Here is a 25,255-nt window from a genome sequence, read left to right on the forward strand (position 1 = left end):
GCTTAAGCTTCATCAGGATCCATTTACATTCTGGATAAGAGATTGGGGAGCAAAACTGGCGTATGATGTAAAGAGCAAAGTTAAAGGCCAAAACCTTCTTTTCAGGATATCTGTCAGGAAGATGCCTGAATAGATTTTAAATAAAACAGCTCTGAAATTTTCCATCCATGTCCCAAATCTTCCCAGAAGGACTTCTGAAATTATTCAGGACACATATGAATAATTTCTCTATATTTGAGAGACTTAGGCAGGGGCTTTCAATGTATAATCCAAACAAGCAGTGGATTAACTGTCTTCAGCTGAAAGCCTGCCAGATGACTGCCCTTCTCCACACACATGGCATTTGATGTCTGCCACTTTAATATTTTGACATTTTTGTGAGAGACATTGTCCTGAAAGGTCACCACTTGTCTCAGCAGCTGGCTGGCTGCCACTGAGGCTCGGGAAGCTGAGCTCCGCAGCTGTCGTTAAAAATGACCATCTTCACAACTAAGTTTCAGGGAAGCTATGAATTTATGTCTATGAGGGGAAAAAGGAGACAAGAGGAAGGAAAAGGAAGCTTCAAAATCAGCTTTTACTTGCTACAGTGAAGACAGGCATTTATACATATACATCTGTAAGATGAGGCAGAAATATTTCAAAAGCAGCTAATAAACACAACAGTTGCCAAATACCTGTGTTACAGCATCATTATGGGTTATACCATGCATATGTTTAGTCCTCTATTGCAGCAAACTACACACATATTCTCTCCCTATTCACTTAATGGCAGTCACCTGTTAACTGTGCAAGTGGCATTCTCACATGGCTCATGAAAAACTGACAGTACCACTGGTCCCCAGGAAATAACAAAAACTGTAAATAAAGCAAAAAACATGACATAGCAATTGAAACAAATTTGCTACAGCCTGCATTTCTTGTCTAGTTATCTGACTACTATTTATAATTGGTAATGATCACAGGCTGTTTTCAAGAAGCAGATTTCGTGCAGAGCACAGTAAGAATTCATTAGCCATAAACTCGATAGGACAATGGCAATACAGAAGCTTTGAATTAGAAAGGAGAATAAAAACCAACATACTACTTCTTCAGCGCTATGAGACCAAAAATAAACTGACAAGTATCAATTTTCTTCCTTACAATATCACCACAACACTGAGAAACCTTCAGCTCCACTGATTCCCAACCACCTTACTATCCTGTCTTGATGCCACTGTGGCAGATAAAGATCGTTTCCTGTACAGACAGAATGAGATGGGTGAAAAACATGCATTGCTCACCGTGCTATGTTCATTGTTCTTATCAGGTCAGATGCAGACTTACTGGTGCCCCTTATGATGACTATTTGTTTGTGCTTCTGAAAATAAGGTACTGTCGAGTTCCTTAATGAGAAGTCCGGGTCTGCATTTATGGATTTTTTTTAAAAAGATTCCAGGTAAAAAATACTGTGGAAAATTTTTCTTCTATGTACTCCCAAACTATCTATTCCTGCTAAAGTATCTTTCTTGCTGTATATCTAATCTAAGCAGAAAAACATCTCTCTATAAGTACCAGCATTTGCTGGACTTATCCCCTCGCAGAAAAAATAGCAAGCAGACATCCCCAAAATCAACAAACACAACTGCAAACTATTTGTTGTGGAAAGCTTTCAACCATCCCTTTCCCTCAGCAGCTCTTCCACTGAAAGCCAGAACAATACTGCAGAGAAGCTTCCCCTGTCAGGATGTTTTCAGCTTTCATCTCTCTGCTTTTTCAAGCAGAAGACTAAGGTAGAAACCTTAATTAGCAATCTGAAAGCACCACACAGGCAAGGAATACTTACATTTGCAACTGTATTTGTGATATTTGCGCACTGATCCAGCGACTGGTGATTACAAAGAAGAGAAAGAGCTTTTTAGGCTGCCTTTCAAGTCTTGCAGCAGTGAAATGAAGGCTGCTATCTGAAAGCTACTCATTTTCTATATGCTGTGCTCTACTTGCTTCCCATGTGCATACAACACAGCTGCCAGATTTAATAACCATGTCAGCCTGCTTTCCCCAGAAAGCAGCAGAGAGATGACAGGATGAAGTAGCCAGAGCGTTAATCTGTAGTTATGGCTGCACTAAGCCTTGAATGAATGTCACAGTTTTATTGCCTTTGAAGAAAAAAAGCCAAAACAAATCAACGCTGTTCGTGAAAAGAATAAGAGCAAAAGGATTTCAGAAATATTAATCCATACTTGCCCCAGTGATATTAAAGTACATTAAAGACATTTCACCATTTTTTTCCCCCATCAGTTAACAAATCCTAGGACTTGAGTTTTTTTATTCCTTTCAGAATACATTTTTCCTAGCAGTGTATGCTTGTACCCCAAAAGAACAAAACCATTAACTGACAAATTAGTTGAGCTTCCCTTCTCTCCTGTTTCTCTCTAGAAGGAAGCATTTCCATACCTGTTTGTCTTTGCTGACTTCTTTCAGGCAAAAAAAAAAGTTAATAAAAAAGAGGGGAAATTCTCTTTTACCATTTAAATTCTCCCATGCACAGTGGTTCCTAGAGCACTGGACTTTAGTATCTGCTGTAGTCAGTTCACTGCCAAGGTGGAGCATCGCCGTACCTCCAGCTGTAAAACCAGTTCCACGCCAGGGAAGGGCAGCCAGACTTTACATGACAAGAGAAGGTGCCACTCATGCAGTCAAAAACAACAAACTGAAAACAAACCCAGAAACGCTGGGTTGGATCTGCAACAGTGCAGGGATGCCGCAGAGGTCATATGACATCTGTGCGCGTCTTTTTCTCTCTCTCTCATTTATATTCCTTTCACTTCCCTTGGAGGCACCTTCTCAGCAGGGAGTGGTTTCTGTGGAAACTACGGACAGTCGGTTTTCCCTTCGGAGAAACTGTTACTATGGTAACCTTACATAATGTATATGGCCTAGATTCTTTTAAAAAATATTCTAACCCTGAAATTCTCATTATAAAATTAGAGCTGATTTGTCTGGGGGGCAGGAAATACAGTTATTTAAAAATTGCATTAGAAATGTAGGATAAAAAAAATCCAAATGGTGTTACAAATTAAATGAGAATATAGGGGGCATGTCATTGCATCATTCAAAAAGGCAAAATAATTTGCAAATGCCAGTAAACAAGTCTATTATTTAGCACTTGTGGGAAGCAAGGAGGAAGGGAAGCATAGACTTGACATCATGGCTCACTGCAGCAATCAATATTGCATCTTGCAGAGTCGAAATTTTCTCTCTATGTTTATTCTTCCAGCAACCAGGACCTCATTTAATGATGTAAGCCCAAATACTGCTTACATCCACCCCACTCAAAACTGAAATATCAGCTTCAAAGTCACTTACCCTGCACTATGAAATCATACTACGTCAAAACTCGAGGAAGTGCCTGAAAGGAGCTGTGTGAGTCAGTGAGGCGTAGCGAGCAGTACAGCAGAAAAGAGAAGGCACGCTGCTGTTTATATGACTTCTCAGCTCAGAGACACACAGCCCTGGTGGGGAGGGCAGGGCAGGCCTGTCAGATGATGTTAGGGACAGGGGGATGTTAGGGCCCCAGCAATGGGGCTGGGCAGGGTGAGCCTCCTAAGTCAGCAAGTAAAGATCTGCCTGGTTGGGGGGCACATCAATGTTTTGTGACCCTGGTGAAACAGGTAGGTAGGTGCCTCCCATCCCTCCTCTACCTGCAGCAACCCTTGCAGATAACCCTTATCCTGGTTACACTAATCAAAAGTCAAATGGTTAAGAAGGCAAAGCTACCAGATCAATATGACATAAAACTGGTGATTTCAGCTTGAACAACACTGTTGGGGAAACTTTGCTAGAATCCTACCTTAGCAATATCTGTGTAGTGACTCAGTGGATTGGTATCTCTCCTGACCTGTCAGCCTAGCAACTGTTATTAGCATGAACCACATTAATATACGCAGAAGATTGATTTTTCTTCCCTCCTTCTATTAAGAAGATGAACAAGAGAGAGCACCTGGCCTACAGAACATTTTCCCAAAACTTAAGCAAGGTCCTCCTTCCTACATTCTGCAGGGCTAAGGAGGCTCTCCAGGTGGGACAAAGCAGCCATGAAGCATTGCTTCAAAGCCCACAGCCTTTATCTTTCTTGTGTGGTGGACATACTTTTACAAAAGAGACTCATACTGCCTGAAGGTGAAGTGTTGTTTGGGATGTGGCTTCTCCAAACAGGTGTTCAAGGCCAGGATTTCACAAAAAACTTGCTGGTGCCACAAGTGATCAGACATATTGTAATACAAAATCCCTCAAAGAGGTTTCACTGCAATGGGCAAAAGACACTAGACTTTTAAATTAAAGAAGAAAACTATTCCAAAAATTGCACTGAACACCCAAATTGACCTATACAGCAGATTTACTCTGACAATCACACAGAGCAGTATTTTACCAGAGGCTGTGCACACAAACACATTTTTGTCTGTGAAACTCAAGGGTTGTATGAAGATGCAAAACCATTAAACATTCTCTCTCCTTTACACAGAAAAATGAAGATTTGATGCATTGTGTTAACTTCAATTGTGTTTGAGGAAGTTCAGCATCAGCAGGATACAGTCTAAAACTTAGATGACTGAAAATTTTATGATTTATCAAGTATCACATTCCTAGACAAACATTACACAGGAGTCAGGCCTCTCTGGCATTTCACTTTTAAACCCCAGGGCTCTCATGTTCTATCCACAGGACATACAACCACAAAGCATTACAATCAATCTCTTCCTTTTTAAAATTAAAAAAAAAATTGGAAAATATTTGCAACAAAACATCTGCATCAATTTCTGAATTAATCTTATATACAAAATTAAAGAATAATTAGACAAATGTCGAGTGAAACATATATTTAGTGGCTCTAGCAAAGTCAATATATTCAAAAAGAAAAGCAACAAAATGAAAAGATTCCTTAAGCAGATTAGAAAGAGCTAAGCTGTCACTTAAACTCATGTAGTTCTGACATTTTGCTATGTAAAACCTTGAACTTCAAAGAGTACATTGCACAAAGACAGCAACAGGGACAAATTGAGAAATGAATATTACAACAAGGTAAAGCAATGAACCTAATAGCTTATTTTTTAAAAAGCAGAAAACATCTGACATAGAATGAGAAGGCTCAACTGTGTTTTATAGCTGTGCCAATTCTTCCAACACAAAAAACCACAGCACAGCGCCAACATGGTTACATGACTTCTGGATTGAGCTAAGCAACATCTACCCAACTTCCAGTGTGGAAGCAACATGAACTTGGAGTCCTCTCCTTTATCTATGTAGACAGTCTGAGTATCCAACTCGTGGACACCTGTGGCTTCCTCAGGCAAAGGACAGGGCACACAGCTCAGAAGTGGACATTTCACTAGTGCCACTGTGCTTCCAGTAAGTTAACATACAGCACTTACACTTCTTAGCTCAAACTCCAATCATGCTGTAAGGGACCTGGCTGAGACACTGCTGAGAAGGCAGTTAGACTAACAAAAAGAAAGATCTGCATTCATAGCAGGACTCAGGCACACAAAGATGCAGCTGTAACCTGTGAACTTGCTGTTAGTTTCCTTCCATCAGGGAGTTAGATCACTCTAGGAGCTCAAGCTTCTCTTGACAGTCTAAGATCTGCAAAAATGGCCTCTCAGCAAATAGAATCAGAAAAAAAACTGTAATTGAGCTGTTATGATCTGCACATTGTTTGGCACACCTCATGGAACACGATAGCAGCTTTACAGTCTACCATAGAGCTGAGAAAGGCAGACTTTCAGTGGTTATTTAAAATGTTATTTTAAATGTCTTTCATCAATTCCATCAGTATTTATTATGTTTTCCACATCTTTGCCCACACCATTACATTAGGTCTATGGAAAAATATATTAACAACACAATATTATATATGACTTTGGTCAGAGATAGAAGTGTCAATAGAAACCCTTTGTACAATATTACATCACTCATTCCAAAGGAAATCTCTTGTTGTCACACCACCTCAGTTAACTCCATACCAGGCTTTTACACAGACAGGTTACTTCTATTTCTAGGGCACTGACTGCTCACCAGATTTGCGCTGCTTTTCATACTACAGTCTCCTCTCTCTCATGCTCCTATTATAGTGAAAAAGTCCCATTCCCCATCTACTCCAATTGACATGCTTTGGATGAAGAAAAGAAATCTTAGCAGTAAACAAAGGAAGAGACAGATTCACCAAGAGGCACGGGCAGGGGTGTCAGCTCCTAACCACAAGGTGCCTTGCAGTCTGCAGATCCTCCTGCCAAGATTTCTGTGCTTAAGCAATCCACAGGAATGACACCCACAAAAGCCAGCACATTAGCACAGAGCTGTCTAACTTGGCTACTGTGAATGGCAAGATATTAAATTCTCTCCATGAACTTGGTATCCTCATCTGGACTGCAGGAAAATGCCCATCTCCAACTGGGATTCATACATTCATACTCATTCTCTTAAGTTCCCTTTCTTAAAAAAGCTGACTGGGGAAGAGATGAGAGCCAGTTACTGAACTCAAGGGATGACAGATTTGGGCTCAAATCTCCTAGCAGCCAGATAAAAGCATAACCAACATTCCCTTATTTAATTGTATCTTTTTAGGTTATTGTAACTTTGGATTCCTCCTAAAGCTGCTGTCTCGCTATCAGCAAATAGCAAAGGGAATGTGGGAGGGAACAAAGACCACTGCATAGCCTGTAGTCAGGCTGTTGTTTAAGGCACTAACCTGGAAAGTCCAATCTCTGCCTCGGTAATTGGCTGCTCATTAGGCGTAGAATCGGGTTTCTGTGTCCCCGACGGCAGGAGCTGTTTTGCTGGGGTTCAACAGGTGCTTTCTGAGCTCTGTCAGACTAAATGCTTCAGAGAGGACAGGCACAGTGTCTTCTGTGCCTAAGTATGATGGAGATGCCCAGCTGCTCAGCCCTTGCTGCTGCTTAGCATCTCCAGACACCTGGGTTACGTGGCAGGTTTTGAAGGCTGACATTCCTGCCTGAAGTACTTAAGGTGGCCATTAGGCATTTAAGGCCATGTCTATAAATGTGGGTGCAGGGCCACCTGAGCTGGCAGGGATCTGCATAGTGACTCATAAAACAGAAATGCCAGGGAGCTCAGTGCACAAACACACAATCTGGCTCTGTGCATGGCCACTAACAAGCCTTTGTGCTGTGCACAAGCCTGCACTCAACTGTTCCAGATTGAGGGTTCCTGAACTCTAGTCTACCCCAGAGAGTAAGCAGGCCCTACATCTGGCCTCAGTCCCTACATCTGGCCTCAGTCCCTGCATGGATCTTGCCTGAGTTCAGCCAAGGAATACTCATCATGGGGATTAAAACCAAACTGATTTCATCGAGCCTAGAACACACAGGAAACACATCAAAGGTGGATTTCTGCCTGGGTTTCTCATGGATTTCAATTTTAGTTAATGCTTACAATTGCAAGCCTTCCTATTTCTTTTCTTGTTTTAGAAGCACAAATCATTGCCAAGGCTTTGGTAGCCAGACCAGAAAATAGTGACAAATAGTGTAAGCTGATCTGGCAGGCTTCATTAAGGGCAGATTAAACATTGACAGTCCCCAAGGTTTTTGTGATATGATTGCATGACATGGCCAATGAACTAGTCACTCCCTAGGGTGAGAAGCAGAGATGATGTTCAACTGCCTGGAGAGTGGAACAGAGACTACTCTGTGAAATTACATGGTACAACAGTGTAAGATACAAAGCACCATCTCTGAACAAGGTGCTTCACCTCAAGTAAACCTTGTGACTAGCTAAATAAAAGCCTGTCTATTGCAAAGATGGCTAAGCAATGTAGAAAAAGAATCAACAGAGCTGCAAAAGGCCAACACAGGAATTTAACAGTCTATCCCAGTCAGGATATCTTGCCTTTTTTCCTATGCAAACACCACAGCTCTCATAATTTAAGATTTTATTTTTTTCAAGAAATATTTGAGAATGATCCCTCATTTACTGGATCAAACATTATTATATCAGAATGTCAAGAAGTCTCTGAGTTGTCTGTGCTTATGGCAAGGTTGTCTTGAATCTAAAATAGTCTCCTAGTTCTACTGTCTTCTAGTAACCTCATGATTTTTCTTGCTCTACCGGGATGGTGGGTTTGGAAGCTTCTAATGACAAAATTGCACGACTGCATTTCCCTTTTCAATCCATAATATTCCAAACAATTTCAGATTTTTTTTATTTTTTTTTTTTTGCATCACTAAATAAATTGTTCCTACTAGAAAAGTTACCACTTAACATCAAAATGATGTTATCCATCAATCTTTCTTTGTAGGTGCAGAGTAGGTAGAGTAGAAAGAAGATTCACTGGTTCTATACACAGGACAGGAGGCTGCATTAAGATAATGATACCCAGAAGAGTCAAATTTGTCACTGAGCATCTGAAATTAGAATTCTAGCAGTATAGAAATCATAGAATCATAAAGGCTGGAAAAGATCTTCAAGGCCCCAAGTCCAACCTTTGACCAAATAGCACCATGACCACTAAACCAATAGCACTAAGTCTACCTGTTTTTAAATTATTTCTAGAGATAGTGACTCTACCACTTCCCTGGGGAGCCTGTTCCAATGCTTAAACCCTTTCAGTGAAGAAATTTTTTCTAATACCCAACCAAACCTCTCATGGCAAAACTTGAGGCTATTTTCTCTTTTCTTGTCACTGGTTGCCTGAGAGAAAAGATCAACCCCCACCTCTCTACAGCCTCCTTTCAAGCAGTTGTAGAGACTGATATTTCCCCTTAAGTCTCCTTTTCTCCAGGCTAAACACCCTCACCTCCCCCAGCTGCTCCTCACAGGACCTGCGCTCCAGACCCTTTATCAACCTCACTGCCCTTCTCTGGACACGCTCCAGCCCCTCAATGTCCTCCCTGCAGTGAGGGGCCCAGAACTGAACACAGGATTTGAGGTGCAGCCTCACCAGCGATGAGCACAGAGGGACAATCCCTGCCCTGGTCCTGCTGGCCACACCATTGCTGACACAGACCAGGATGTCACTGAACTTCTTGGCCACCTGGGAATACATCTGACCACGGACCAGCACCTCCAGGTCATTCACCATCAGGCAGCTTTCCAGCCACTCTGCCCATAACCTGTAGCACTGCCTCAGGTTGCTGTGACTGAAGAGCCAACTCAGCAGTTTGCACAACTGAAACTCATACAGATGGCCTTGACCCATTGAAATGAAAAGTAATAACCTCATCTGTGCCTCACTACTTTATCCAGAAAGGCAGGAAATTCAGATACATAATCACCAGCATTATAATCAAAAAGTTGAAACAATTCTGCAAGCTCCCATAGAACAGACAGTTTCTAATTCCAGCAGAAAATTATATGAATTTCCATGTTTCTCTGCTAAGACCTGAATTGTATCTACTGACATAATTTTGGAAGAGTGAAAAATGTGTCTCATGGCCAGAGGGCACTGCAACCAAGAGGCACAGCATGGCTTCTAAGCTGTCTCATGGAAGACCTGTTTTTCAGTGCTGCAGGTTCTGCCTTTAACATCCATTAGTGACTTCAACCACATCTGGAAAAGCCATTATATCTAGCAAGAGCCTCTTTAATACAGTACATGCAATGTCCTGTTTGAAGAGGTCTATCCTTCCTTTATTATTAAATAAAATGGTTTGGTTTGCTACAGTTACAGCAGGACATAGTAAGACACAGCAGGTGAAACTGAGCTGCTGCTATACACAGGGAAAGGTGGACCTGTACAAGGGAAGTCAGACTTGTCCACTGTCCCCATTCTCTATGCATTTACTTTATCACCATAACCAGCATTCAAAACTTCTCCACTTAACCCTTTCAGACCAGGGAGCCCAAAAAAGAACAAGAAATAGTTACCTTTAGGTCTCCTGCTTCATCAACTCAGCATGGAGACAGCTTGTCACTTGCTCTGACACCATTTGTGCCCTAGAAGTTCTGAACTGAAATGGATGTCTCCAGACTCCAGGGACACCCAGAGGGAACTCCTACAGCACTGCTTACTTGGAATGTCTTTATAATTGTTAAATACAAGGAAACAAAACACACAACCCAAAACTATCTAGCAAGACAATTATATTCCAATGCAAACAACACATCCAGCTAGTTACACTTTTTTATGGCTTTACTTCCAATTTAGAATGAGTTGAGCAACTTTCTGGGCACGTAGGGGTTCCAAGGGTAATGGAATTCATAAAAGCACTCATTCAAAACACTCATCAGCAATCTTTTCCAGATTCCAGTCCAAATCAGCTATTTCAGTGGATTACTTATAATTTAGGAACCACACACTATGTCATGCCTAAAAAAAAAAATTCCTAGAGATAACTAGAATGCTTCAGAAACCACTGAATTAAGACTAAGATTGTTGCAAGAGGGAGGAAAGAGCTGCAAGACATATGCTAGCTGTATCTTTTATCTCTTTCAGGCTTTGCAGAAGTCATTCTCCATGCACCTTGATTTCTAGAGGTAAATGGGCTCTAGCTTGGTGGGAATGAACCAAAAATGTCAGTCTGCTTCTACAATAATTTCCTAGAGATAATACAGAGAATTGAGATAATTATTTAGACACATCTCAGATAACCCCAATGCCTGAAACTAAAATTTCAGTTCTTGGACACATCTCAGATAACCCCTGTGCCTGAAACTAAAATTTCAATTCTTAAAAGTCACAAACTTCCTCTTGTTCCCAGGTTGAGCCTGAAATCAGGAAACAGAAAGCAAATCCTTGGTTTTGCAGCATAATGCTCTCATATCCACTCCAGAGACAGGATTCTGCCTTATCTGCAAGCTTTTTCTTTTTTTTTTTTTTTTTTTTTTTTTTGGCAATAGGTCTCATTGTATTCTTCAATCTGAAGCCAGAGAATTGAAAAGTACCACTACTTGTTTTGCCTTCTCCAAATACAGTCCTACTGAAGTGGATGACATCCATAAGGGAGTCCTTGGTAGAAAAATGTGATAATGTGTGGCTTTCAACTGTACCTTGGTTCCTAAAAGCAAGAAAATTTTGACAAGCTCCTGTACTCACTGTTTTCTTTTGGCTTCTTCTATGTTGAGCCTGAAGGCACTTCACTGACCCCATACAGTGCCTGATACTGGTGCCTGAACTTAACTTGTTAGGACCAAGCACAATTTGTACAGGCACTGGCAGAACTGGAATTCCTGAAACAGATATTACACACCTAAAAGCAGAGCACTTGTATTGATACTTGAGCACTTGTCTCAAATTATTAGTCTTACCTCTAAGCAGATTCACAGCAGCATTTCAGTGTATACAGAAACACTGTATATTTATATCCTTACTCAAGGATATAAATTTTCCATGTACAATCTTTGCACATGCCACATGCAGACATGTTTCTGCTTTCTCAGCTCAGATGTAGCACCATATGCATCTAAATATCTGTATCCTAGGAATATTAGATCCTTACTGATCCTACTTTGCTGAAGAACATCGTGTATCCTCTGTGTAAAATTAGTTTCCCTGATTCTACTACAATCAGCAGTCTGCCCAAGCAAACAACTGCTCTAACAGGATTCATTACAGACAAAATGAGATTGAAATTCCATTGTTGATTAGTGGAAAAAAACAAACTCCATTTTATTCAGCATGAGCATCTTATTTGCTTTGTATTCCTAGAAAATTAAATGTCCTGGGAAGAATACACATTTGTCTGGTAACAGCCCATCTTAAATCTCTGGTTTTTTTGAACAGTTAGTGGCAACTTCTCTCCTTTTTAAATTAAGGAAGCTCTAGTTCTATTTTCCAGAGAAGCATCATTTTCTTGCTATGAACTATCTGCACCTCAGCATAAAATACTTTGAGATTTACACTGAACTAATCAATAGTTAGGTCTAATTAAACTTTCTACTTTAATTACATAAGTTGTTGCTTTTAGAGACTTTATGAAAACATCAGAGATGATAAGGACACTTTCATTCCATGCTCTCTCAACCCTCTAAGCCTTTCAATAATCCCTTCAGTACAGATGTCCATTCTGGCACCAGGAGGCTTGAAGGCTGTACTAAAGTCAATTAAACCTGGCCATCTTAGCCACATTCAGGATTACTGACTGCCAGAGAAAGTCATGGTCGTAACCAATGCCTGACAAACAACTGGCTGCTAGGATCTCATCTACAGAGCCCCACCTTAATTTTCTTGCCCTATCTCTTCTTATAAGTGCAAACAATGCATACATAGCTATTACTCTGTATTGCTGGGCCGCTTGGAACAGAAACTGTACCACCATCTTTTGACTGCAAGGAGAACTACACCTTTAGGAAACCTCTCTTCTATATTAAGTCCCTGCAGGAAGTAATCTTTAATCCAGTGAATGAAACATCAAGATCCATTTAAATGTGAAGACACAAAATGAACAGTGTAGCGTGTGAGCAAAGTCCTTTACAAAAAGCAATCTGGTTTGAATATATTCTTAAGAAGGCCCCTAATTTTGGGCAATCTATGTATACCCAAGAAAAAATACATTAACAGTCTTAAATGTGTTGGCTCTGGTCCATCTATGTCTATGTCACATGTCCTAGCAAACTGCTTGGAAGCAGCCCATTATGACAGCTCCATGTTTCCTTTGGCACTTCCAGCCTGTGACTACAATGTGCTCACTTCTTGGGCAGATCAGTACAGACTGAAGTTGGTATTAAATACAGACTTGATGATCATTGAGCAGTTTATATCTACAGCCATTCAGAAGTGACAGACAGTACCACTTATGGAAATGTACAGTGATCTATGCAAAATTATTACAGTTCCTAGGGAGGTTTCGTACCAAAACAGTTAACTGTCCTTACTGAAAGTCTTAGAACCAAGGATTCTTACATTTCTATGCCTAGACAAAGTTCTTCTGGAACAAATCAAAAACACTTTGGAGATGCTCATAAGAGGTATTCAGAGGTTGGTTATCCTACTCAGTGCTCGTACACAAAATTGGGATATTTTGAAGCAAAGTTAAAAGACAACACTGATATTTATGGGCAATTGCAGATGCATTTCATGTATTTATAAAAGGTAAATTCCAAAGCACTGCAAATAAGCAAACATATTTAAAATCCAAAGCAATAAGTTAAAAGGTACACCTTCCTTCTGACATTAAGAACAGTTTGGGGAGTGGAGTGTTTAATAACATTCCTCTGCATAGCAACAATGGTTCTGCTGGATATCTGACAACAGAAACACTGGTTTAATACCCTGTGATCTAACAACAGCATTTTTGCCAGTCTCTGAAAAGAAACCACTGGCATTTTGGGTGTGCATTATGGCATGTGTGGCTTAGTAGTGCTTAACCATTTTATAAATTCAGGAAAAATTTTGGTTTCAGAGAAGCCAATGGGATATTTGCTAAAGGGCTCCACGGATTTGGGCTTTCATACCTAATATTTAAGAAGAGGGGCTGTGGTCTGAGGAAGAGGAAAGGAGAAAGTAGAAAAGTTTGGGGTTTTTTTCCATTGCAAACAAAAAGGTCACAATTAACACTAATGGGTAAAATCCAAGGTTTTGGTAAGATTTTTCCCCCCTATCAATTATGCTATGCTATACACAGTTTTTAAGCAACTCTCAATCAATTTATCTATGTACATATGCAAAGAAATTGGAAAACAGTACATACATGTACAAAGGCTAAAAAAGCCAAGAGAGGTGCTGTTTTTCATTCCCTTCTCTCACTAGCATAGATCCACTAATACTCATTCCCATGTGAGTTGCTAGAATTACATAGGGTAATAAAGAACAGAGTACAGGTACGAATTCAAAGACCTCTTTTTGTTCTCACATGTAATATTATTGAACTTAGAAAATAGTGGTGAGGGGTCTCACAGTGACTTTTCATTCTGATCTTTGATCTGGACCCTCTGTAGGAGATCATATACCACAGTCCTGAAGTACCCAGCTCTCTCACACTGGAAAACCAGGGCACAGACTCAGCATTTATTCCTGCTGGATGGAGGGAATGCATCACTGCTAAATAATTCAACAACATCACCTTTTATCCAAAAGCATCTTGTATATTCCATACTCCTCAGTAGCAATGAAAGCATTCCTTCCCTCCCCCATGACTCCCTTAAATTACACAGAATCTACTTTTATCCTGTGTATTTATAAATAGAGCATGAAAAATAGTTTTTCTGTAACTAGAAACAATGTTTCTTTAGTTGTACACAGCACCTAAAAAGTTGATCAATGTAGTAAATCCTTTCCATCTGCTGGTTCAGAAAATAACTTGTCACTGGATCTCTCAAGGTCTGGGAACCCTTGATCTTAAATCTACTGTTTTACCAAAGGTGCTGGTTATTGACACGATGAGCCTCAAGAATAGGAAACGCACCTAATTTTTGATCTCTCTTACATGCCTGTACCTGGCAGTACTGCTGGTGTAAGGATATGGCTTTGTGAAAAGCCACATACTGAGGTTTGTGCATCATCAGTCAGATGAAAGAATGCTTATCTCGTAATGGGATAATGATTCATTAGAGCCCAGTGAAGGAACCAGCCTGAATGTCATCTGGAAAGGAAAATACTGTCTAGCTAACATCTGAAATACATCAACATTTCTACAATAAGGTGAATGGTTACATGTCCTGTATGAGAATATTTAAACTGACCCCAAAGAAAGTGATGAATTACAGGAAAACATTAAGGAAAAGAGACAGAATGCTTGAATCTGAACAGAATTCCAAGAAAAGTTTTGCCACTTACCACATGCCTGTAACCCATAAATATAGGGGTTTTTCAGTGACATTGAAATGCAAAGTAGTGGGCTTTGTCCAAGAATTAGATCCCAGCCATAAAGCACCAAAGTATTCTGACTGCTTGCTAGCTGAAGATGAGCTTAAGTAAAGGTGGATATTAAGAATTGCTTGTATTTCTTCTGGTTTGCTGATGCACCTACTAAGTTTGCTGTCCATATTTGGCTTATGTAAATATATTATCCTTTGATTTATCTTATGAGGGATTTAGGTTAACTGGCAATAAATACAACATTCTGCTCTGATGGGTGTGGATGATCATTAAGACATGGGTATTGGAGCCATTTTCAAAGTGCCCAGTCCCCACCACTATTAATCATACTGAGTCAAGAAAAAGTTAGGAGGATTTTCTTTTTCTAAGCTGTCTGCCTGCTGGGAAGCTGGCAATCCAGTGTTAGTGTGGAGAAAATGTCATCCCCAAAGATTAGCACTGGCTGGAGATATCCCAGCATGCAAGAGACCTGCAGGGAGAATGCCAGGACCATGAATCAAACCTCATCAATGATTCATGACAAATTACTCTATCTGGGCCAGGCAGCACTAAGCAAGAACCTGATATGTACATGTACACTCCTAAACTGCATCAGAAATGTTTGGCACATCCCCTGAGACTGAATGTTCCTGTTCCTTGCTCACCAATGACAAGAGATACTTCTCTCTCTGAAAGAGTAGTTAGCAATCCTAACTCCAAAGTAGCACAAGACTGCAAAGCAGGCAACAATTTCCCATGCATTGCTTCTTTAGGGGCATTATTAGCTTGCTTATCATCACTGTTCTTTCCTAAGATTTTTTTCAATACAATACAAGCATTCAGACAAAAATAAAATTTTGTAAAGTTATATGTTGTAGGCTTCATGAGTTGCAGCTGTATACTCTGTCTCATGTTTGATTAGAGAAGTCTTTTCTAACAGTTTTGGACTTTCCATTTACATTACTCAGCAGAAATATTTGTGGTGACATTTGAAAGTGCTCAAAATGAGTATTCCTTCCTATTTCAATAAGAACTCTACATTAGACCCCTGTTGAAAAGACCAATACAAGCAAAATAAAAATCATTTGCATAGAAAAGTGATCCACAAAATACCAGTGTTCACTGCATGGACAGCAATATTTCATGATTTTTCATTTTCACAGAAACACTTTTTGCATGCTCCATTACCAGCTACAAGTGAATTCTGAGATTTCTCTACATGCCACAGCATGAAAGATGATCTACATTTGATCCTAAATGCCCGGCAGGTCTGCGCTCTGATATGCCTTTGTCTCTCATCCCATTTTTCTTCAAAAACTCAAACTACTTTTTGAAATGTGCCCACCTTATGCATATGTTTTCAAGCTCTTATTCTATACCAAAAATACCTGGAAAACAAGATGACAGCATAAGGGAAGAAAGCTACAGTTATTTTAAAACATCAGGGTTGGCACCATATTCTGGAAAATGCCAAAGGGTTTGTGGAATAAATTCCATTTGGCAAGTTTAGAGAGAAAATAATCCAGCTGCTTTCAAACACCAAATGCACCACTAAAAAGTGGTCTCTGAAATTCCCGAAACATCTTAAATCAACAAAACATACCATCCTCCTACACAAAACAAAAACAACAGCAACAAAGAACCTCAAAACACTCCTATTTACATAGACTTCAATACTAGCTGAAGTATGTCTGTTCCAGGCAGTCTGTCAAAGAATACACTTATATGTAACAAAGGGCATAGAGTTGAGGGATTTTCTGATGCTTCAGGCTATTGCAAAGCTAGGCAAAAAGATGAAAGCAGCCATGCTGATGAGGGACCCGGGATAAGAAGTCAGGCTGAGCCATGAGATGATCGTATCCACTTGATTACAGTCCTGCAGTGGCCGTATCGTTGAACAGGAGTTACTGGCTCAGTGTTCACTGAAGTTGGCCATGACCTTCTACTACATTTAAAAGGTCTTTGAATCAGATGCTAAAAGAACAAGCACCATCGATTTATGCATCCTCTTCCAAATTTAAGTACAACCTGTTCAACTCCTTCAGGACACACAGGGCACATAGAACACACTCTTAGTAAAACTGGAACTTAGTCCCTTTTTAATGTAATTTTAGCTCCTTTAATATAATCAGAGAAAAAAACACACAGAGGACCCTCTGCAGAAATGGCAAGAATACTATGCTTTTAATTCTAAAGAGAATCTGTATTTCCAGGCAGTTGCCCCTTGTCGTTGCTCCTTTAACAGAATATCCACTGGCACAGGTTCCTAGCTCTGCCTCTCACAGCCACATCCACATGGCAGAGGTTTATACCCTGCACAATCCAGCAACTCATGAAACTGCACTCCAAAATGGATTTGCAAAAAGGGTTGGCCCTAGTGGAGCGTGAACATATTTTATTTCATTTTTAAATTCAATGTTTCCCAGAAGGTTTCAAGTCAGCCACACAAGTGAAGGTAAGGTAGTTTCCAGTAAATATAAGACAAGTAAGCCACTGACAGAATACTACTCAGGGACAACAGTCCGGATGTCCAAAATGCTAGCATAGTGTCCTATAGAAAGAGTCCTCCTTGTAGGTAACTAATAATCAAAGGTAAGAAGCAAAATGAATAAACACTCGATTGAAAGTTCCTTTCATCTCTCCTTATCTCCTGATAACTCTCCAGTTTGTGAGCACCTTTGAAACTCACATTTCAAGGTGGTAATTTCCAGCTAGTCTCTAAAAAGATAAGTATCAAATCTAAGCAAAAGCAGTTCAGTAACTCTGCAGTATGAAAAATAAACACAATCTTTTCCATTACTAAACATACACACAAAGAACATTAAAGAGACTTGTGCTGAAGTGGCTGGAGATAGAAGGCACATATTTGGCCAGCAATGACTAAATAAGAATAAATGGCTCTACATTTTCCAATTAAAATGGGATTTACTTTGACTGATCTGCTGCAAACTAGTCTTTTTGTCCTTTATCAAGTGTTTTCTCTCAGCTCGAAAGGAAGCAGCTAGGGAAGATCATGCTGTGCTTGTGTACAATTAACTTAGCCAAGCAATGAAACACTCAAAGAAGAAACAGAACAGCCCTGTCTGGGATATGCAAATTTTTGTTCCATGCTTACACTGTGGTGAACATCCCGTATGGTGAAAGCACTCTAGCTTCCAATATCTGTCTGTTTGTTATATCCTATTAACATGTCACTTCCACAGTCTCTATTAAAAAAACCTGAGTGAATTACAAAAACCATAACATCATGGAAAGTTCTATTTGGTAATGAATATTGGCACTGGGGTTTCAATACCCAAAGTGATACCTATGAGTGCCTATGGATAAAGTTGTTTATAATTTAAGAAACATCCCACTATAAAGGGTCTGTGTAATTTCTTACACATTATCTCAGCCCTATTATTTCACATGTCTGGAGTGCTCCAGCATGCTTTATTGGATATTTCACCTTACACCTTCTCCCTGAACATGTCTTTTTCCCATACTCTACTTGGCTTTTAATTTGCCAGCAGCTGCATTGTTAGGAATTGAGCAAACAAGCAGAAATCATCTTACTTTTATCACTTTTCATGTCCAGAGAAAGGCAATGGAGATGGAGGAGGGTCTAGAGAATATGAGCAGCTGAGGAAGCTGGGGTTGCTTAGTCTGGAGAAAAGGAGGCTCAAAGATGACCTTACTTCCCACTACAACTGCCTGAAAGGAGGTCACTACCAGTTTGAATTGATAGGGTTTATTTTCTTGCATGAGGATAAGATACTCTAAGAAAGTTACTTTAAAAATTTGACACACCACTTAACATCCTCATGAAGGACTAAACTGGAGTTTTGCCTTTTTACTTAAAACAATATTGTTATATTGCAAGTCTTGTTCTGAAAAGGTCTTTTTATAGCCATTTATGCTAAGACGTATGAGTAAAAGAAATCTTTTCGTCTCAATGAAAACTTAGCTGAAAAAGCAACTCCTCTTCTAAAGAAATTTCATTTTTCATCTAGAAACAGAGGAAGCCATTTCCAAAACCATTCTTTCTATGGCCTTCACTGTGCTGAAGAATAGGATTATCATCTAACTGTAACCTTGTTCCTGCCAGCAAAAATTAGAGCACCCATTTAAACTGAGTGAAGGCTTTCAGTAGCCAGCCCTGCTAAAATGGCGTGTTTGCCTCTGGCATGTAATTTCTTAGCAGTAATCAGGACTAGTGAGACAGAAAGCTGTGTCAGTGGGCAGAAAAGCAGAAGCCAGTACATAGAACATTGAATGTTTTTCATTACTAATTAATGCATTTCTGTAAGTGTTGACATTGTTCTGACATCTCTAAGGTCCAATCCTGACATATCTGCACCACAGTTGTGCACCTGACGGCCGTGATGTATGCATGAAAGAAGAGCAATGACAACAGCAGAGGTTTCAGCTTTGACATTACTCAGGCACATGCAGAACAGAGTCTTGTGTTGCTTCAACCACTATACAACACCTACATTCAGCCTGCCTCAGGTTGTCTGGGGCATCTTCCCTTTATAATGCAGGCATATCCATATTGAGGAAAATACAAATCCTTGGGTGTCAGGCTCTCTGGATCATTCACCATACCATCCAGTAGTGATAATGAAAACATCAGACCTTTGTAGAAAAAGCTATTAAAAAATTACAGCAAGCTTCTCCATGATTTTGCTTCCCAGGAGAATTAAATATAAGTATTTTAGTATAATATCTGATCAACCAACTTTCAATAGAATAACACTCGAAATTAACTCCAAATCTATGTCAGTTCTATTCTATTTGAAAATCTACTTTTTTCTTCTTCTAAAGAATTTCATTTCCCTCGTTGCCAAAACTTGTGCTTTGCCTTAAGCTAGTCAAAATACCTAATTCTTTATAGTTTTGCATTCTTGTCCTCCAGGGACATTCTTCTGTCAGCTCAGCAAGGCCTTTTTCATTATATATTCTCTTTTTTTTGCTTTCTTTTCCTCCCAAGCCCTCTTGCTTCTGTGCTTATATTTACTAGAGCAGTACAGATGTAAAATACAAGCATATTTTACATCTCCTCACTATTACTTTCCTTGGGTTTCTTTAATCCCTTCTATCCCATTTCATAAGGAATATATTCATATTGCTTACTTCTCATCTCCATGCTGTCGTCAACTTCCATCATTCCATCTCTGTTTTTTTCCAGTCCTCAGCCTTATATCACCTGCCTCTGTTCCTAACGCTGTCAAACTGAAAAATTGTTTGTTGTGTCCACAGGTTGTAGACAGTTGGGCAGTACTCACTTCTTCAAAGTTAGCATCCATTCAGGAAATGGGGTATTTGTAACTCAAATTAAAGCCAAGAATTGCTGTCTCACAGCTGTTTGAGACCAACAAGATGCCATTGTGGATACAACCTGCTCTTAGAAGACTTAAAAAATTAAGGATTACAACATTTCATCAATATTAACGCTGTACTGATCTTTAGAACAACTGCAGTTAAAATTTTGCATTCTGATTGACATAACTTAAGTGACTATGAATTACATTTGTTTCAAAAGCCTAACCTCAGTCCTGTGAGGAGTCATTGGCTATAGCAGTATGATAGTAGTCGTATCCATACTCATTTCTAGACAGGTAAGGGAGCAGCAGGTGTAAAATCCAATGGGACTCACTTGGCACAACAAAATTGAGAAGTCAGTAATCATAAGGAGAAAAACTGCAAAATCATCATCTTCACCTAGAGCTTGCTTAAGTATTCATGGAACATAAGATATCCATTAGTCCCATAACATTTCAAGAATTAGAAGGAACCATAAATAAATTGTAACAAGTAACCCTAATGAGAGGCACACATATGTTTTCCTCTACCTATGTTTATCCAACCAAACCAGCACAAAAGCACACATTAGATGGAAAATTATCTCAAGAGCATGAAAGAAGGTTTACAAATTCTGACCTCCCAGACCAGGACAGGTGCAGAGGGCAGAGTCACCATTAGGTAAAAGCTACTGGTCTCAGCTTGGCTGGGTAGGAGAGAGAAAAGAGATGCTATCAAGATCAGGCAGAGCAGTTTCAGACAACAGTAACCTGTAGAAGAGGTGGTTTTGAAAAGACAGTTTAGAATCTGGCTGTGGTCTTAACACTTGGTCTTAATGAGCTGGACTGAACTTGCTCCAGCAGAGTTGTGCTTAAAGCTGCTTTTCTGGACAGAGGGCTGCTATCCTGGTCTAATTGAAATAATTCCCTGGCCTCCTGTAATTAACTTGGGTTTGGGGTTTTGCTGTGAAGACCGCTATTAAAAAGCAAGCTGCTTAGTGGTAGCAGTACTGTTTGTATTACACCAGCACCTCTAAAACCTAGTCATGGCTCATGATTCCAGTGTCCTGAGGCTGTACTGACAATGAAGAAAAATCAAGCACACCACAAGATGGAAGCACTGTGTCTTTCTCCAGCTTGGCAATATGGCTCAGCATTTCAAGTTTGTCTCTTTGTGGACACATGATTTCCTGTTGCCTACTGAATACTGGCCTGGGAACCAACCCACAATGTTGAAATATTATTCATCATCTACCCAAATATGAAGCCACCTTCCTCAAGGTAGGGTCTGCTGCAGGGAGAGCAGGTGACTACTGTAGGTACTTACATGGTTCCCATGAGAGCAGCGCTGAGGCAGCTCACTGTCCCTCATGTGTTCATCATTACAATGCCTCCTCTGTAAAGAGGTTGTCTAGGTCATGACAGACCTTATTGACAAAGCACATTGCCCAAGATGATTTTAAAAACCCAAAAAAGTAGGAACTAAATAAATTTTCCTGGTGGCCAATGAGCTCAGAGTGTACTATTCTCTGAATGACCTTTCCTTGCATCACGCTAGGTTTGCATACCATATCAAGTTTAGACACAAATGTTTTACACAGCACATCTAATTTCTTTCTTTTAAACAAAAAAAGTGTAAGGTAGTGGTATGCTACCAAAAGACCCTGAACACTACAGGGTTTCATAACTTTAAAGGACTGAAAATTATCTTAAGACCTATTTTGTTAATAATGTTTCATTTATAACAGTCACATCATTTCACAAACAGCTGCTGTATAGTCGTATTTGCACTTGCACTGCATTTCCTCCACATATTTTATACAGCAAGCAAAAATTTATTACCCTATTTGAGGAGATGCTGAAACACAAAGAGAATAAAACAAACAAAACAAAAAATAAAACAAATAATAAAATTTCACATAGTAAGTTAGTAAGTCTCCTGAGTCTGCAAGAAAGCAACCCAGCATTAGAGAAATGTCATGTGAGTCCTCTGGCTCCTTCATCATGTTTTGTGTGTGGCATGACAACAGTGGGGACCACATGCATGGTCTGCTGGGCTGGAGCTCCAACAGTCATAGACAGGCAGCAAGTCTGTCACTGAACACACCATGAAGCAGAGTTTTAAGCAGCCAGAAAAACATTTCTTAAATAGCAGAAAGGTAAGAGGGGGTTTGAAAGCCAGCAAAATACTCCAAGCACAATGATGAGCCCATAACCTGAATTTTCAATGCAATCTTGTGAGCTGAGACTGTCCACAGAGGAATAAGTAGTAGGTGAGGGTGGAGGACTAAATGGTAGCAAGTTGGTCCATTTAGGTCTTAATTTAAGGAAGTTCTTGGTAAGAACCAAAGTTTGTTTTCAGTCTGGGTGCCTCCCAGCTTTTGTTTTCCACATGATTGCTCTCCCTACACATAGAAAAAATATTTGAGCTGACTTGAAAAGCTTTCTCTTACTTTTCAATTCAATGCTCAAACACTTAACTGCTCTTTCTTGTCCAGTTGCATTGGTCTTAGCTTTCTCACTTTAATCCCCACCCACACTTCCTTGTCCACCAGTTTTTGTTTGCAGTTTCTAGAAAAGAAACACTATGAGCTAAAATTGAGGTGAATCGAGGAAATAACAGTTCTGAATTAAACAGTCTAACACGTTAAGTGTGAGACACAGTGAGCCCTGATCTGAATGCTAGCCCATTCCTTTATCTAACAATTCACCCCAAAAGATAACTATGCTGATTACATCAGAAAGCAGTGCTGCAAACATCCTGTGGCTAGGTATTTACTGGGAAGCACTTGAAGAAGTTACTTGCACAATCATGCATCATTGGGTTCAAGGTAGACTTTAAGCGCTGCTTATACCTTTCAGTTCATATCCTGTTATCTTTGTCTGCATACTAAGAAGATTTAAAATCTCCAGACCTTCCTTCATGTCTAGTAACAGGTTAGCAAAAAAACCTACAAGGCTATGAGAAAAATATTTTACAGATACATTAACATCAATCTTCCATGCAGCAAAACATAATAAAACTGCAAGAATATTCATTACTATTCAAAATATTTTAGTACCTATATATTTCAGGTTTCAAACCCAAACATTTTAAAAATAACTGCACCTTAAAAATGAAGCACATGGTAACCTAAGTGTAATTTTACTTTTTGAAACTTTTTTTGCATATAAAATACTCCAATGCTTCTGTAAATGAATCCCAGCAATAATGAAACAAATGCCATGAAAACAAACACAAAGTAACTTATGAGGCAAAATAAGGAGTCACTGCTGAGTTAAGCCATTTCATTGGTGAGCATCTCAAAACATGCAAAAAAAGTGTTGTACTATTTGATATGTCCAACATGCAATTTTAAGTAACTCTCCTATGAAACTGTAGACAAAGAGAACTCAAAGACCATGAATTAATTCTCTCATCAATTTATGACCTGTCTCCAGTGCTGTTTCTCTGCTTTCATACCAAGAGGAAGAGGCAGGTTTACAGACCACACTCAGCTGCAGACAAGAGGTAAATAAGCTTAATTAATCAGAAAGAATTTGTTAAGTACCTACCTCCTCATAATTTTCTTCAGCTCCTCTGCAGTCTTCAGCCTTGCAAAACTCTCCCATTCTGTATGACCCCACAACAGACTCTTGAGTGATTCATTGTGGCAAACTTCCTTCTGCTCAGCTTCAGATTAGCTGAGGTGGAAAAAAAAATTAAACAAAGGAAAACAATAAAAAATGAAGGCACTGACAAGAGAATCTAAATTCTTAAGAATCAGTGGATCTGGTTAAGGCTGTTCTTCCACCATGACAAAGAGCTAGCTTAGTGATTATTGACTTTGGCTGTAGGTCACTAGGGTGCTAATGCCAGGAAGGCAAAAGGAATCTTGTCCCTTGATAGGATTTAAAGGTAATCTTCAGGAGAAAGAGTGAGAGCAGCTAGTACTGTTTGGGAGTGTGATTGCTAATCCAGTAATAATGCATGACTGATTTATTAACTATTTCACTTGCAGAAACAAATGGAAAAAGATTCTGCCAACAATCTGCCATTCTTTGGTGGAGACCACATGGTCTGAATCCCTTTCTTAGAGCAAAGCTGTGGCAAATGCTGAGCCTGTGCACTTCAAAATGAGGGATTAATTTCATCTTAATGCATAATCCTATATGCTTACAGAGGAGTGAGAGCTGCAGAGAATTTTTAAAAGCATGCAGAAATATATCTAGTGTGTTATATATGTTTATAGACAAAGAGGAAGAAATATTTCTTCATGCATTTTTTTCTCTTGTTTATCACACCAGCAGTAGCTAAAGCAGGTTACACATACAAAGTTAGCCATTGTTTCCCCTACTTCCTCTCCACCACCAAATCCTAGTTCCATGTGTGACATTGCCACAAAAGCAGCCAAACTGCATGTTGTAGGTGACACATTGTAGGCTACTCTTCAACTGGACTATGGGGCCTTCAAGAACACTGGAGCCTCTTATACAAGAAAACATTATTTGTTTCAAAAGGCTTACAGTCCAACCAGATACCCCAGTGAAAGACCTGCATTAGCAGCTCAGACAAAAATCATTCATTCACAGCATTCTGTAAATTCCCATCCTATAGGCACCTATTTGTATGTTGCAATGATACATGCAGGGAAGAGACTTGCTGAGTTCCACAGCAGCCCAAGCACAAGTGTTAGAGGCAGAAATGTTCACCCTGAAGGGCCAGGTGTGCAACGCTCAGCTGTCACATACTCATTGAGCCTTTTAAATTGAATTCACGTCTCACTTGCAGGATTCTTCCCTAGTCAGGTATCCCAATCACATTTATTCCCTGTTATGGCTTTTTAAGAGAGCACTGCTTTTGAAAGGAAAGCTATTAACATTTGCATTATGTCTTCATGCCAGGAGAACTTCTCCGAGTTGTCAGTTTAATTGTCAATTACTTTATGTACCAGATACCTCATAAAAGGAGTCAATATGCGGGTCTTGGTTCAAACAATCTGCATTCAGTATTACAAAGTAAGTGAGATTTGTAAATAAAAGCGACTAAAACAGAAAGAATGAGGTAGAACAGCCTATAAAAAAGCCAAAATTTCTCTAGGCCCTTACTCATACAGATCCATACAGCCAGAGCTCTTCGCCTGTATGAATTCTACAGCAGCTCAAAAACATTGCTGGGCCTTCTGCCACATTTTTAGCTCTTCAACTTCTGCCTTCATCATTCAATAAAACATGTTATTAACACTCAAATACAACCCACTGCTCTTCA

General features: G+C 39.6%; 1 protein-coding gene across 15 annotated transcripts in view; it reads right to left on the reverse strand.

Annotated features, from left to right (window-relative positions):
- TRIM2 (tripartite motif containing 2) overlaps window positions 1-23,580 on the reverse strand; it is a 108,685-nt gene extending 85,105 nt beyond the window's left edge. For 6 of the 15 annotated variants that reach the window (XM_063156345.1, XM_063156344.1, XM_063156349.1 and 3 more), the window contains exon 1: window positions 2,505-2,790. Coding sequence is in view for 1 of the 15 variants with exons in the window: in XM_063156369.1 (XP_063012439.1) it covers window positions 2,505-2,507 (3 nt within the window). In the remaining 14 variants the exon portion in view is untranslated. Of the gene's footprint in view, window positions 1-1,280; window positions 1,437-1,822; window positions 1,968-2,433; window positions 2,453-2,504; window positions 2,792-23,562 lie in introns of those variants that run through there. The other 9 variants (XM_063156362.1, XM_063156354.1, XM_063156368.1 and 6 more) reach the window with 8 other exon arrangements.
- Window positions 23,581-25,255: the final 1,675 nt, after the last annotated feature.

The sequence above is a fragment of the Melospiza melodia genome, chromosome 5 (genome assembly GCF_035770615.1).
Source record: "Melospiza melodia melodia isolate bMelMel2 chromosome 5, bMelMel2.pri, whole genome shotgun sequence".
Classification (NCBI taxonomy): Eukaryota; Metazoa; Chordata; class Aves; order Passeriformes; family Passerellidae; genus Melospiza; species Melospiza melodia.